Genomic DNA, 16,807 nt, shown 5'->3' on the forward strand with positions numbered 1-16,807 from the left:
AAAAACGTAACTTTCTTTCTTTCTTTCGACGATAAGAATTTTCTTATATATAAATGACGAAAAAAGGGTCCGTGCCGAGTCGTCTCGTCATCAAGCGACTGATTGATCTCCTCAACGTGAAGAAAGAAAAAAATGAGGTTGCTCGTTAAAAAGAGACGCGGAGACGATGAAACGAACCGTACACGACACTCGGTCATGCGTCAGCGTATATCAAAGTTTTTAAAGCTACCTAAAAATAGAATCGCTTCTAAGATTGTAGGTCACGAGGTGCATCAAAGAAGCTGTCTTTCGCAAAGAGAAAGACGTGGAACACAGGGGAGCGCTCGCGCGCAAACCCACGCGAGGAAGCCCAAACTCGTAAAATGTAAAAAACCTTCGCAGATAGCGGAATGACCCTTTTTATTTTTGGTTCTACCACCAACGATTTGAAAAGTTTCTATTCAATTCGGCTTCGTCTGTGATAACCACCAACTCCATTAGATATAAGTTTACGTTTTACAGAATATATTCTCTTTGCTAAGAACTTTGTTTTGTGCCCGTGATATATATATAAGCGTTGCAATTTAAAGTACAGCGAGACCGCTCGTAATGAAAATCGAGCTACGATCGATAAAACGAAGGACGTAGTAGATAAAAAAAAGTTAAATAACTACTTTATGTCTTATAGTAAGTGAGAATAAAGGTACAATCGACCATATCAAATGGGAAATAATATTAATAAGACATTTATATTAGATGTTTAAAATTTTTCTTTACTAGATTGGTCTTAACATTGTAAGTACGTGTATTTGTACTAAATCTTAAAACTACTATATCGTCAGATTCAAGTTCACTGTTTTTACTTTCGAGTTCTAAACTATCTCGTATATTTTGTGACACCATTCAAAAAAAAAAAAAAAAAACACCCTATATTCTGTATGTAGAAAACACACGTTTTATACTCGAGATTCGAAGTATCGATGCGTGCCGCTCTAAGACCATAATCACTGAACCGTGCAAGCCTAATAAGGGACGCTTACTCGAAACATAGGTTTTGGCTATCTCTCAATCTCAAACGCCGACAAGAGTACTAATAGTAATACACAACCGTGATTACCGACATTATTCTTTAACACTGTTTAAAGGACTTTGTCTTTTGTACTATACTCGATGGACATGTCGAATCATTGTGATTTCGCGCACGAAACTGTCCTAATGAGTGGATATCGTCGGGTAAAAGATACAAAAAGAAGAATAATGAATGTCTGAAAGAAAAAAGCACGTATGAACGTACGATATCGAACACGCTAGCACTTTCAAGGTCGATCGTCTACTCGCTCTTTCTTCTTTCTCTTTTTTAGTTCCTCGTTCGTTCCACCAGGTGTTCGCTGGTAATTAATCGAAGGTTTAGGGTTCGAGGTCCCAGGCCGCGTCCCCGCGAGCAGCAAAATTAAGAGCGAGGACAGCGGCGGCGTCGGCGGTCACTCTGAGCGAGGCCCGACACACAGCTACGAGCTACTCATTCAATTATGTTGCTGACACCGGCAACATCAATCTTGTTGCTGGTACGGCGCTAAAAGACACGTATATTTCGATGGATGCATCGCCGTGCCGCCGCAGTTTCTGCTGCCGCGGCCGAAGCATCGGAACGTAGTGAAGCCAGCGACTGAGAACTACCTTTCGCCACGTGGCTTGTAATATACATGCACATTGCGCTCTAGAAACGAGCAATTTGCTTGGAAAGTGTGTTTGCTTATCGTTTTTAACGGATAATTTCATCGTACGATCCTACTAGAGCACCCCGCCACATTCCACTCAACCTTTTACCGACCGTCGACGAGAGCTTTTTATGGTTTAAACGATTTGCACGCCGTTGTTACATTTCCATCTTTGCTCTTCTTGTTTAGTCGGCTTCGTAAAAAGCAGAGTCGAGAGGTCGCCTCGGAAATGCAATCAACTTCGCGTTTCGTCGACTTTGATGATGCAAAAATTACGTGTATATTGACGCTGCTAAAATGTTGTTGGATTTTCAGATAGTGTTATAAAAAAAAAATGTAGCATCGTTTATCGCAACGTTTCCCGATTGTATAATATTTTCGGTAATGAGTTACAGCTCGATATACACGTCGATCGGAAAATATCGTAATATCATCAGCCGATCAGTTATAAAGTATCGAGTAAATTGTATAAACACTTTTATTCGTAATGTCAGTTTTAATGAAAGGCAAAGCATACATAACGATTACAAGATTATGAAAGGCAGAAAACGCGAGAGAATTATCGATGCGTTTCAACATTTCGATTAAACGTTTCACCAGCAAATACGATTAATCCAGGCAAATTTGTTAACATACACGATTCATTAGCAAAATTATCCTTGAATTAAAAAAAAAAGAAATACGTTAAAGCTTTGATCGTTACGTAACACAAACTTGCCATCAATTGGTACATTCACGTACCAATACCTACGTACGTAAGTACGCACACGTGTAATACCTATCACCGTATAATTCTCAATAGCAACGGAACCCTTTGTCATTTGCTTTATGATCGTTTGGTTATAATCATTTTCGCCTTTCCAAATTATCAACACGATTTGTAAACAGGAATCCGATATCGGAACATTCGTTTCTCCTATCGTTGAACAGAACGATCGGTTTTCATTTATTTCACGTAAACGATCGTCCTAAAGAAAAAGAGATCATGAGAACTTTTACTAAAAGATCCTCATCCTTCCCTCGAACTCGAATAAACGTAATCAAAGTAAAAGGCAGAACATGTTTCACCTTCGACGTGCAAGTAGGCATCTTTTCTGATTAAAAACAGAAAATGGCATAATTTGAACGAGCTTTCTTTTATCTTCCACCATCTTCGACTTCACGATAGGAATATCAGAGATAAGTTTTCTTTCATGAAAGATAAAGAAAAGAAACTAAACCAACAGTATCAATATCAACATCAGTATCGGTAATAGTACTAGTATTAGTAGTAGCTGCCTAACGGTGAGTAAAAAAGGGTGAGAGAGAGAGAGAGAGAGAGAGGTAGGGAAAGAGAAAGAGAAAACGCAGCGATCGGCGGTGGCGGACAGGCACGAGCGAGAATTTCAATAACCCGCGGGACACAAAGCGGAATGTAGTCACATCTGGCCCGGCTCTCATGCGGCGGCAGTTCTCGGTTTACGTTGGGCGTCCGCGCGGGGACGGAAAATCACGATTGCTGGGCGGTGCGGGAGGGTGAGTCGGAGGACCATGTGTGTGTGTGTGTGTGTGTGTGTGTGTGTGTGTGTGTGTGTGTGTGTGTGTGTGAAAGAGAGAGACAGAGAGAGAGAAGGAAGGAGGTAGGAGGAATATTTGTGTACGCGAATGTGTGTGTTCCGGCGTGCACGCGAAAGAGATCGCGAGAGACACGAGGTACTCTCGGTGAAGAGGGAAGTAGTATGAAGAGAGAAGAGGTTGATACGTGGAAAAGGAGAGGGAGTAGATAATGATCCGAGCAGTAGTGCTGCTAGTAACCATCCTCGCGGAGCACGCGTACGACAAGAATGACGGAGAGAAAGAGAGAGGGAAAGGGAGAGAGTTCGTGAGGGACTCGGTAAGAGAAAAAGAGAAAAGAATAACAGAAAAAAGGAAAGAGAGAGTACAAAGATAGAGAAAGAGAATACATATATATATATATATATATATATATATATACATACATACATACAAACGTACATAGTAGGAAAGAAAAGAGAGACACACAAATAGAAAATGGCAGAGAGAAAAAAAGAGATAGACGCATACGCATACAAATGGAGAAAGAGAGAAATAGATAGATAGATAGACAGAGAGAGAGAGAGAGAGAGAGAGAGAGAGAGAGAGAGAGAGAATATACTAGTGGATGCTGTGGGCAGGGAACGAAAGGGTGAGAGAACGGCGTACCGCATGCATATTGAAGCGTCATTTCATGGTCACCGCAGACTGAAACTTCGTGCTGTACACCCCCGGTTACAACGGAAACGCTGCTCGATCGACGCCAATTGCACCGACGAGCTCGTTGCATCTCATGGATATTTATACGTCGTGCAAATAACTCGGTGCAGGTGCATAATATGCGAACGGTAAATACACTCGACGTGTCCCTCTCCTGTCCTCTCTCTCTTTCTATCTCGTTTGTTGCAAGGTTTCTCTTTTGTCTCTTACCCCCTTCTGATCACTTTCAAGTAAGGGGGATCATTTCTGATCGAATCGATAGAGATCTTGCGTGGGAGTTGCGTTGTATGATGATTTCGTAACTACCACGTAAAAAGAATAAAATTACTTTATCTTTGCATTTACTGTTTATTCAACTAGTTTTACAACAATCGAACATGGAGATTGAAAGGGTGTACAATATGAAGTTGGGAATCGATAGAATTTTAATTATTTCAATACTCGTATTCTATTAAGAAATCCAAAACTAAAAATGATACACATTCTAGATTTTTGCTATTTTACTATAACGTATATTTTGTTTTGAAACTATTATGCAATGCTATTATTTGCAACACGATTCTATCTTTTTCTTATTGGATTGTGCATTGGAATCATTCTAAAACTCTTGCTACCCACAGGTCCTGTTATCCATTAGGATTTTTTCATGTCGACTTTTATTATTTGAAAAATGCATTCGGCCATTCCGGCTGATGGATTAACCATGTGAACCATTACGTTCATGTTTCTTGTTCTCGTCGAGAGTATTACGAATACATAGTAACGGATGTCCGTCTGTGTACTGTCACTTTCATGACATTGCAAATGCAGTCATACGTGCGTGTATATGCGAAATAGACATATTTGTTCGTGTGGAAAGCTTGATATGCATGAAGCGATTATCGCTCACGGGATTAAACTCTCGTACTAAGCGTTTCGAATACACGCTGCCCGATACCTGCCATTTTCGATAAAAGAATTATTCTGTCCTTCCAACGTAGATACATGTTTCGTTTCGTGTGTTGAATAATAACGCCATTGCTCCGATTGCTATATCGAAGTTCCATTTCTATCACTGTCAGAGATTCTCGAATTCTCATGAACGAAAAGCAGTAGATACGTGAAGACCACGAATTGTACAAGAATACTGCATCGATGTAAATTTTTCAAATCGTTTACCTTCGTGATTGTTAATAACTTTGATTTTCGTTTTATTTATATATGATATGGATAAAAGGAGGTTTCGTGAGAAATAAAAAAAAAAGAAAAAAATCATAAAATTCTTATAAATAAAACTAGAAAATGTTCATTATTTAAAACTAATAAATTTACAAAATTATGTTTGAGATGTACATACACACACACACAAGTGTCTGAGATATGTGGTCGTTTCTTCTTAATTTAAAAGTTTTGCCAAGAAATAGTTTGATTAACACATTAATATACTAATTCTTTTTACGCTGAACGTTTCTGCGTCATACCATCTCTTGACAAAACTCTTAAATTAATAAGAAACAATTACAATATCTCAGACATTGTGATATGTTTGATAGGAGGCTGTGCGTGCCAGTGGGTTAATGCGTTATATTAATATTATACGTACTGAGTAGGTAAATACTTGACTTGATTCAATTTTTTCTTAGCATTGTGCTCGTACATTTTTCCTTCTTTTATTAGGAACATCGAACACGATATAACCGAATTTTTCAGTTTTGGACATGGCACGGAAAAAGCATCACTTCGAAATTGTTCGAATTCTATGATCGATCAGATTATAATCGAGCATCATGATTTTGCACTTATAACTCACGTTCATTACCGTATACAGTGCAATATTTAAGTCCAATTATCTTCTTCGATATATAATGGTACCCATGACTTTATGATAAGCCGCTCGAGGACGAGGCGTACCTGACGCACGATATTATCGATCATTTTATTTTAATCGACGACCGTGTTTATAGCATTTGTTGCTGTCTATAGCCTCAAGGGCCAATGCCAACGATCATACCGCGGCGCCGCTAAGAGCAAAACGTTCCTCCTACTCGGATAGCTTTCCAGTCATTACAGCAATTTGCCTGGTGCGAGAAAAGTTCATCTTAGCTCGATCTAATGCGCTACGATCGCGCCTATGTCTACAGATTCGATATCACGGAAATAACAAAGTTCTCATAAAAATCGAAATGTTGAGATAACATTGCGATTTAATAATTGAGATAAACGTTTTCGTTCTCAGTGATGGAAGAAAGTCGAATGTAGGACCACGTCGACCGTAATGGATGAAGTAAATAATGAAAATCACATAACAGCCGTGTCTCATTCTTGTCTGCTAGCTAGCAAGGTAGATTTTACATTGAGAGTTCGTGTCGTTCAGGGTGGTTCGTCGGAAACAAATTCATTCCGGTTGGCGAAGGTAGCAACCTTATTAACTGGCACTATCCGATAAAGCGTTACGTAGGCGGTATCGGATTAAGATTCACTTTAGGCAGCCAGTTTATCTTTAGGGGTTGCACCTTCCAGCTCGGTTGATAATTCAATTCCTTCCGCTCTGGCAACTCTCCTTCGTTCGGCATCCATCGAAGCGCTGGCAGGCGGGAAAGCAGCAGCCACCCGCCGGTTGAGACTCTTGTGTAGCGAGCTTACACGAGAAAGCGTAGTGAAGCTGCTCTCTCGGTGGTTCCTCTAAGGTGCATCGATTTTCTCATACCCTACCCTCGTGACGGCAGCCGCCCATATTCGCATATACCTCAGACAAAGAGACCTAGATAGACGGAAGCCTACCCCGTACGAATAGCAAGGAAGGAATGGAACGCCGGCGGCCATTTTGTAAGCTCTTCCCGGAGGAATCAATGTGACGTCGCCCGAGGGGCGCTTGCGCTGCGGGCAACCCTCCGTTCGTCCCTCCAATCCTTCCTCCTCCGATCAATTCCAACTTCGGTATCTCTGCGGCTCTTTTCCGCTCCTTCTCTCTCTCTCTCTCTCTCTCTCTCTCTCTCTCTCTCTCTCTCTCTCTCTCTCTCTTTGAAAGTCTCTCTCCGTCTATTTTTCGTTCTGTCATCCTCACCTTTTCCCCTCTTTTTCTCGTTCTCCGAACTCAGTCCTCCTTTAAATTCTCTCTACTATCTTTTCCACCGTCCAACTGTGAAAAAGACTCCGACGTTCCAATGCTCGCACGGTAGGTAGCTATCTGGCTATATTTCCAGTAGTTTCACGAGAAATCTTTTCTCATTGTTGCGTTCCACGAGAGCTGCGTCGTTGAAAACGAATAAATTTTTCGTTGAACCGACTCATTAATTGGACGCGTAACGCCTCTAAAACTATAAATAATTCGTTACACGCAGGAATAAGAGAGAGAGAGAGAGAGAGAGAGAGAGAGAGAGAGAGAGAGAGAGAGAGAGAGAGAGAGAGAATATAAAGGTAATATAAAGAGAATATAAAGGTAACTATATCGTAATTCGTACCACATTGTGACCTTTACGATTTCTTTCTACCAGAGACACGTATTGAACGAATTCAGTATAATTTTACTGACAACGACAGCAGCAGTAGCAGGATGTAATCGACGTAATACATAACAACGTTCAGACGAAACACAGGTGATATTTTAAAAGAAAATCGAGGAGCAGTGGAGGGCGAATGTCAGTAGGGGCACGAAAACTCATGCTTTTAGTTCATTCTCCCAACTCTTTTTTCTTCTACAAAAACACGAACAAAAAGAAAAGCAAATATAGGATGTCCGATACAGGAGATCGAGTAAAGACCAAGAGAGAGAAAGATAGAGAAAGAGAGAGAGAGGGAGAGAGAGAAAAATAGAAAGAAAGAGAGTAGGACACGAACGTATGTGCGTCGAGGGCAACTGAAATTTATAATGTCGGGTAATCGTGGCAGGGCGTGCACGCACCTGGGTACTAGGGTACCGGCACGTTATTATGATTAGCTACTTTCGGTCCAGTCCCGAGGAGTGCTGGAGATTCCGATCGGATACGCGATACGCGGACGCACACCTCGGATTACGGGCGTAGAAGATGATCTTCCTGTGGCCGCCCGGGGCCGTCGTCAGGTACCTACACCGTACCCACCTCCTACCAAGACATACTTCATTTATTATGACTGTGATCATCGATTATGCACCGACGTCTTCCCCTTTTTCTCCACTCTCCTCTCGTCTTCCCTTTTACATCCTTCGTTTTCTTCTCCTTTTTCCTCCTTCTCATCCTCCTGGACCATACTTCTCTCGTGATCGTATGCTGTATTATACTCGGTCTAAAAGATACGCGTGGTGGATTACGCCGAGGGGAGCGATGAATGTCGGCTCTCTTTCTTTTCCTTTCTCTCTCTTTCCTTCTCTTTTCCATTTTTTCCCTTGTTTTTTCTTGACTCGTTACTTACCAAAATCAAAGAGAGTGTCAGCAAAAAGGATCCGCCGTGAAATTTCTGAAAGAACACGAATATTTCCCGAGTCTTCCTCACTTCTAACCTGGTAATTTCTCTTGGTGCTTGATAAGATATCGATTTTATAGCACGTCGTCGTTCACTCGTCTTACCACAACCAGAATGTTCCTCTTCGTCCTCTGACATTTTGAAAAGCGCATCTCTATATACGTGTGTATGTATCTACCTACCTCCTTTCCTTCACGTTACGACGTTTCACGAGACGCTCGTCGAGTTACTGACTCTCCCGTTTCTGACTATCGTCCAAACGATAAACCGTTCTCGATTTATCGGTGCACGATAACGATCGCTCGAGTAGAGAGTTCGTAATGCCTCTGGCAAGATCACTCGTCTCTCTCTCTCTCTCTCTCTCTCTCTCTCTCTCTCTCTCTCTTCTTTCTCCTTCTCTCTCTTTCTCTCCGAATATGCAGGTACTATGCGTGCAGGAAACCAGCATTTTTCTATAAATCCTATTCGATTCGACGAGTGTTTCGATCGTGAGATCATCTTCTTCGTGATCGAATAATAGAAAAAGATTTCTTTTGCGATAGAAAATCAATGTTTTTATAATTATAATGTCGATTTTGAATCAGAATTATCGAGTTTATTTTTGGAAAGCAATAGGTACTTGAGAATTTTTTAAGTATGAAACTCGTAGGACGATTTGAAAGTTTGTTCTTCTCGTTTCGCAAGGATCCAAAGATTAGGAATACGTGGAAGCGTAACGGGCACGTCTCTCGATGATTTACGATCATGTCTCAGATCGACTAGAAAATCTTCAAAAGAAAGAAGTTCATGAAAGCAAACATACTTATAGACGCATACACATAAAGCGTGATGGTTAAGCGAGCTCGTTAAATATCGAATCGCGCACGCCTCCATCTCTTGGTCATGCTCGTTGACGCTCTCACTCTCGCAGAAGATGTTCCTGTCGTCTATCAGCTCGTAACTTCCTCCGTACGATCGCGTTGCATCGTGTACGCGTGCGCCTCCACAACCTAACTAAGGGGTCGAACTTGTCGACCTTCTGCTTGGTGACGACGCCTTGGAAACGACGTTGCTTGACTCTCTGAAACGATCACTTCGCCGATAGAACGTGTAGTTACGTAAACGAACATGTGAAAAGGATCATCGGGTCGCAGCTCGTATTGTCTATTTTATTAAAATAGCCAACATGCTTACAGGGAATAAGAAATATCTTCCGGTTTGTTATGTTTTCAATTTTTCAAATGTCAGGTATAAAAAAGTACATAACTGTATATATAAGTACTTAATAATAAATTTGAGAGATATTTTATTATTTGATAATTTATTAGTTAATCGATAGGGTTTTGCAGCGACAACATTTTGCAGGTTTTACAAGATCATACAATTTCGAGTTGATCAAGTACACAGTTAATGTACTTGTAATATGTGTTATTCTTTATACGCTTGAATGAAACTTAAGTGGCATTGAACATAAAGTCGTACCACTTACATCTATGCCGTTCGTAACAAAAGTCTTTTAGACTAGACTAAGACGAGTGAGTGGAGATTTGTAAAATGGTAGTTTGCGCAAAGAGGATAAAGATAAACGGAGGAAAATATCAGGGAAAACACAGCTTGCGAAAGGAAGTGATGCATAAATCTTCCGATAATCACATGCGAATTACAAGAATTCGAGGCGAAGTGAGAGAATGTGATCTTTTGATTTTTTTCTTTCTATTGTCTTACCACTGGTACATAAGTGCCACTTGTACGTTATGAAAGCGTTCATTGCCTATACGATTAGACGCAATAAACTCATTCGTACGATCGTGAATATCAAATCCTTTCCACGATCTCTAAACTTTGCATTATAACCAATTCCGTCGAGAGGTTTCGATGCTCGATTATAAAAACAATTTCACCGTTTCACTCCACCGATTAATTTTATTCCCCGGAATAACGTAGGTACCCTCTAGCGTAGCAGATATAATCGGGAAACAATTGTAGAACTTTTATCATATTCATTCGAGAACATTAATTAAACACTCCACTCGAAATACTCTCGAGTCTAATAGCATCCAATCTGAGAATGGTGATACGTCCGACTAATTAATATCATTGACGAAAGATAGATCCTTTCGAAAAATTCAGAAAAAAGAATTTGATCCTTATCCGTTGAAGTGCTCTTGGAGTGAAGGTCGAGAGGTGGTCCCTCGAGGGCCACCACTTGTCGTCGTTTCCTATCCTTCTCGCCTGGATTATGTCAGCGAAGTAAGGAGTCAGAGACATCGTAGAAAGAGAAGGAAAAAGAGAAATGAAGATTCTTCTTAGGAGAGGGCAGAACGAACTCGGAGTGGATATAGGCACCGACCGGCTTAATACTTTGTCTTTCCCTCGAAGAGAGGGAAGTTCTTGGGCGAACCCCCGTCGGCGAAAAGAGTTTCTAGCTCCTGGTGATTGGTGTAAGTTAGCCCTCTGGGCAGAGAAAACGTTCGGATAGGCGCATGCGCACTATAAGCACGAGAATCCCCCTTTTGCTTTAGGGTTAGCCGCGGTCCTCCCTGCGGCCAACAGCCCAGGATGACACGCCCCGGGCTACCAGATCAATAAGATCCCTTATACCTACCTACCTCTTTGGTTACGCCCTGAGATACTATGCCTCGTATTCGATCCGTGTACCGCATACGCTTTCCTACGATCAAGCACGTCAATGAGTTTTATCGGGACGAAGATTTTCGAAATTTGTAAAATGTATTTTCTCTCTCTCTCTCTCTCTCTCTCTCTCTCTCTCTCTCTCTATTTCTGGACATTCACAATATTTCATAGGTATATTTTTCGTCTTTCATTTTCGTCGACGTATTCTTTCGTTACACTTTCCTACATTGTTTCGTTACTACATCCATCTCATTATTACAGTGGTTATAATAATGCTTTCCGTACGAACTAAAAACACATTGTTCCGCCGTTTTTATATTATTTTGCACACGTATTCTCTTCAATAAAAATTGTACGCTTTCTAAACCGAGTTAGCACGGCTACTACGAAAATAAAGCGACGAGACACGCGTTTCAATCCTTTAAAATGAGCTCTATGTCAGATATTTCGTAACACGTGGCGGGTTGCCCGACTACACGTTAAAATATAAAAAGAAGAGGACAAAAAATTATGTCTACTTTCACAGAGGCAAATTTGATGTTTCACTTTTATACGTTCAACTCGAATTATTAGAAAATGTTTACCGTGACCGCCTTTTTAGAAAAGAAATCTCCCGTGGCTGGTTAACTTTAGGTTAGATAGATCAATTACAGAGACGATTTATGAAAAAGAAAAAGAATTTCTTTCTTCGGACTATATCAGATATCATTTCTGTGATAATTAATTGAATAATTGGAAGAATGAGAATGTAACGATTTTTTCAAAAGCGAATCAATAGTTATAATTTCTGTCGTTCGTAAATCCAAAACAACCAGTTATTTAGAACCCGTGATACTGAAGGAGAAAAGAGAAAAGAAAAAGAAAACAAGAATTGGCATAGGAAGCGTAAAGAGATGACCGCGCGTTCGAGCTATAGCGATGACCGCATCTCGTTAAAAGACCTCCCTTCCAATTTCGCCAGGTCGATCTGAAATTTTCTTGTAAGCTCGCGTGTACGCCCTGGGCTGTCACGATTCGGAGCTAACTGCCGCGTTCGTACAACCGATTCAGGAATTCCTCGTAACGTAATTTCATCGTCGGAATTCCTGTTCTTGCATCTCTTATGCATATACAGAAACATTCGGTACCAGAGGCTACTCTTTCGCGGTGGCACTTCAATTTCGACTGGATGTCTATCCACCGTCTAATGCGTCTCTCATTAGCGATCTACATTTCCGTCAAGCCGACCGACTCCTAGCCGCTGTAATTTACACGATTCCGGTAGCGGTGCGTGTTTCTACGTTTCTACCTACAATACCGGCTATTTTCTCGACAATATTTGACGAATTTTAATTTCTAAGGCATACTTATAAGTATGTACGATGCAGTGGATTTGTTTCTTTTTGCAGATGTCCTATCAGGATAGATCTTATTTCGTTTGTATTCTTCAATTAAAAAATGTCAAATTTCAGCTAACATTCCAGAAAGAGTTGCATACCTATCGAAAAGAACTTATTTAAAATAATCGAAGAAATTATCGTCGGGCGCAGTATCCAACCTCTATATCGCACTCGGATGAACTGCGCGTCGGATGATCCGACGGCCGGGTGCAAGACGGATAAAGCATCGAGGAGAAGTAGAAAGAACTGAAAGGGGGATTGAGAAGCCGATGGAAGGAGGTATGAGTTGGGGGCTCATCCTTTATTTCAAAAATAAAATCGCAACGACGTTTATCCGTGAAGTTCGTAGTGATAGAGAGAGAAAGAGAGAAAGAGAGAGAGAAACGAGATAGTTCGTAGGAAGGATCGAACCAATGAGAAGTCTGCTGGGCGTCTTGGTAAACAGTACGGAAAAAGGCAAGCGATGAGACGATTGGGTCGCTGTTGGGACCGGTTGACCAATCGGAACGCTACTCTCGTTGATCCTGGCCTTAAGGCCCGTCCCAAGACCCCACCACTTTGTCTCTTCGACTCTCGCGTCTATCTGGTAGCTAAGGCCCCGCGGGCGCCCGCGGGCGCAGTAACCCTCGAGTCTTCTTGCGTGTACGACGGTTTAAGGGGAATACCTATACAAAGGTCTCGAGATATCAGGAAACAATATCCAGCGTGCACCGGTAACTCAATACGTCTATGGTGCCTTCGTTCTTCTTCATCCTACTACTTGCGCCGTCCTTATCTCACTCACGAGCTTGTGCACCACCTTGCCCACGCGTTATACTTCGAGCTAGCTCTTACGTCCTCGAGGCTCTGAGTCAAGGCAAAGAGGAAAAGTGTGGCATTAGTTTTATGGATGGACGGATGGCGCTTCGAATTTACATAGAACGCATCGAATCGAGATTGCTCCGATAATTTGATTTTCGACGGAACTATCGAATAACGGATTTTTAGTGTTTCCTTTTTCCTTCTTGAGCTACTTGAGAGGGGAATTTGTTTTATTCCGAATTCATTGTTATTGTACTTCTTGGTGACAGTAAATCCTTTAAAAAAAAAGTGGACTCGAATTGTTTTCATTGTTACGATACCATTGAGATTTTTAAAGTGGTGCGTGCACAGTGTCCTTCAGTGTGAACACAGGCGATTCTTTAAACGGACTCGATAGAGTTTACATTAGACATTTTGTTCACATGCGAACTATGCATCAACAACGTGATTAAGCAAATCCGAGTAAATTATTTGTACTCGGCGATACAAACCGTGCGCGTTGTCGTTAATGCAGATTTAAGAATAAACGTGTACTTTACGAGGAAGCCGAATGCCGAACCTAGACTACTACAACACCGCGAGAATGCATCAAATGGTAAACTCTTTTCAAGATACAATAGATTATTTTATTTAGTTAGAGCTTCGCTTCGCTTCGCAAAAATACAGCGCAAATTTGTTCATTAAATTGAATGATACTTTAGAAGACACGCATCGTCTTACATACGATTGGGTGATCGACGAACTAGAAAAGTTGCTCTTGGCAAATGATATCGATTCTCGTCGTATATCCAACACTACATTTATCATAAAACCTACGCGGCGATTGCTTGCATGCAGCGAGTTGAATAGCTTCTAGCAGTCTCTTGATTTAATATCGCCATTAATTAATTACTATGAAACCAGAAGTGTTTAATTAACGTCACGCTAATTACTACTTTATCTAATATACCGCAGCCGGTCGTGCACGAGAAGAGATCGCGCGCGTGCGCACGGGCGACCATAGAGAAAAGAGAAGGAAGAAGAACGAAGCGATACGTCACGCACCCCCGGGACGCGTTTAAGTGAAATAGATATGTCAGCCTTATGGAATATAAGTTCATAAAATTGAGCGGTAAATCATTCAAGTAGGAGTGAGAAAGAGAGAAAGAGAGAAAGGGAGAGGGGGGGAGAGAAAGGAAGATGAAGGAAGAGAGGGCAAAATTTCTTTGTAAAAGGTATGCACATAGCGGGGGCAACTCGCCAGACGCCATAATGACAGGCTTTAAAGAGGAACTCGTAAAATCTTGCCACAATGGAATCATTCTTGTATGTACCTAGTTCGCGAATGTTTCGATGGTGTTCCCCTATATGGAGCGCATATCGTGTGGATTCACCATCACGAAACAATCCTCTTGACTATTCTTCGTTTTCGTTTGTAATATTTTTCTTAACAATTTGATAATCGCGTCATTTGTAATATGCAAAAGTGAGTCGATTGATGACTTCAAAAAATAAACAAGGTTTGTAAGGTTTGACAAAGACAGAAGTTAATATCGCAAGTGAAAATGCCTTTCGTAGAAAACAGAGATACAAATCTCAATATTCGAATGAAATGCTCATCTTATCATGGCCCATATTTATGTCAATTAATCATTTCTATGTCTATATTTTCTATGTACCTATGTATATCTTTTTTTCTCTAATGTTAGGTATATAATCAAAATTCAAGTTCCTCATTTTCATTACTGATAAATCTTATTTGTTTACATATATCAAAAGAGAAAAGGATGGGGAAAGATCTTATTACGTTGTTAATCGGTCTGCGAATTCACGCGAAAGACAGCACGAACAACGATTTCGTTGTTGCTGTTGGCGCCTTCGATGTTTTACGATCTCCAATTACTTCTTTCGCCTCGCTTCGTGGCCACGTTTCATCGCGTACATGTAAATATATATATGTAGAGGTGTACTTGTTTAGCCCTACGTGCACGCGATCACAGCCCTTTCGTATCTTTCTCGATTACCTAGACATCCTGGTCATCGACAATGCATGTATATGTACATTCGATCGATCATCCGTGGATCATCGATCTTTCTTCCACTTAACGCCGTATATACAATGTACATACATAGGTACATAGCATGCGTACATGCATGCGAAACATTCATGAAATATTGCATTACGATTTTAAGAATCCATCCTAAATGATAAACGAAGACCTAACACGTCAGATAATTAATTTGTATATTGTAAATCATCGGTAAAATATTCTACATATTCAAGAATAATTCATTCCTAAAAACGATAGTTTTTTATTTTTCTATCCAGCATAGCTTCTCGAAGTTCGGCTATCAATTTTCGAAACATCCAGTACCTATTGACGTTGGCGTGCAGAAAAGATTCCACAGGGTAAAATATGTAAGTACGACCTAGCGTCGGAACATAACTTCTGAGTTCTGACGTTTCAATCAGCAGCGCCTTGCGTTTTATTTCTCGACGACTACTTTTGTTTGACGTAGAAGGACTTTTCTACTTGCGCGTCTCACGCTGACACGTTGACACACGACAGGATAGAATCGATCGTTTCTCGTCCCGACTGACGAAACGTTTCGAGAGATACGAAGATTCGAGAGAGAGAGAGAGAGAGAGAAAGAGACGAAAAACATTGTTAAATTTGTAATACGATTTATTCTCGCATTCTAGAAGATCGTCTGGACGAAAGTTTACTCTCAAGAAAGGTAGACTCCATAGTTTTGTCATTCTTTCGAAAGTGAATGTCTATAGGAATGGGAAAATATTAAGTGGCCATTTCTGCGTACCATTAAAGAAACATAAATCAGGCTCAGGTAGCTGTTGCACGGGCCGACTTTATGGAGAACGATTGTAAAGCTCGTTAACACCTGTATTAATGACAATACCTTGGAGGTTCTAACAAGCGGTTTGTAAGTCAATAGGCGGATGAGTTGTCAACGCTTTAGGATTCTAGTTTGCTGAAAAATCTAACGAATCTTCATTTCAAATAACAGAAACAATTATTATTGGAAAACATATAAACATTCGAAATAACAAAATTATATCGAAATGATTAAACTTTTAATCGTCAAAAACACGCGTCAAGTTTGTCAAGTCATTCATTTTGATCTTGAAATTCGGTCACGTAAACAGTTCTACTTAAGGGGAGAAAGAAAAGAAATAAATGGAGACTACTCGAAAAGTTGTAGAGAGAGAGAGAGAGAGAGAGAGAGAGAGAGAGAGAGAGAGAGAGAGAGAGAGAGAGAGAGAGAGAGAGAGAGAGAGAGAAACGAAGATGCCGGAAAAGGAAAGAATACAGGAAAAAAAGAAAGAAAAAAAAAGAAACACGAAGAGGCCCGTTTCTTTCACCTGTGCCACCGCGAGCAATAAATAACCGCCAGCTTAGCTGATTTTACTGCCGTGGTGTTTGGGTGATCCCAATAACGCCGACTCGAAGAAGGGACCAATAATGCGAAGAAAACCAATCTTCGCGCTAACTAGCCATTCAAAGCGGCCGAATTGCCAGACACAAGTACTTGGAGAGACCCTGGTTAACCTCTGAACGAAACGGTTTCGAAGCTATTTCAAGTATTAAAGAATTCGCGATTTAATGTCATAACCCACGTGGTTGGAAAGTTGCATACTTTGGAATG

At 40.8% G+C, this 16,807-nt stretch overlaps 1 protein-coding gene across 7 annotated transcripts in view; it reads left to right on the forward strand.

Moving 5' to 3' along the window:
- Positions 1–16,807, forward strand: part of LOC122636765 (transcription factor AP-2-epsilon) — a 162,605-nt gene that overhangs the window by 62,268 nt on the left and 83,530 nt on the right. For 2 of the 7 annotated variants that reach the window (XM_043828393.1, XM_043828400.1), the window contains exon 1: positions 13,478–13,757. The exons of the other annotated variants lie outside the window; for them this stretch is intronic. Coding sequence is in view for 1 of the 2 variants with exons in the window: in XM_043828400.1 (XP_043684335.1) it covers positions 13,713–13,757 (45 nt within the window). In the remaining variant the exon portion in view is untranslated. Of the gene's footprint in view, positions 1–13,477; positions 13,758–16,807 lie in introns of those variants that run through there. 7 annotated transcript variants of the gene reach the window in all.

Source organism: Vespula pensylvanica, chromosome 1, assembly GCF_014466175.1.
Source record: "Vespula pensylvanica isolate Volc-1 chromosome 1, ASM1446617v1, whole genome shotgun sequence".
In the NCBI taxonomy this organism is placed as follows: Eukaryota; Metazoa; Arthropoda; class Insecta; order Hymenoptera; family Vespidae; genus Vespula; species Vespula pensylvanica.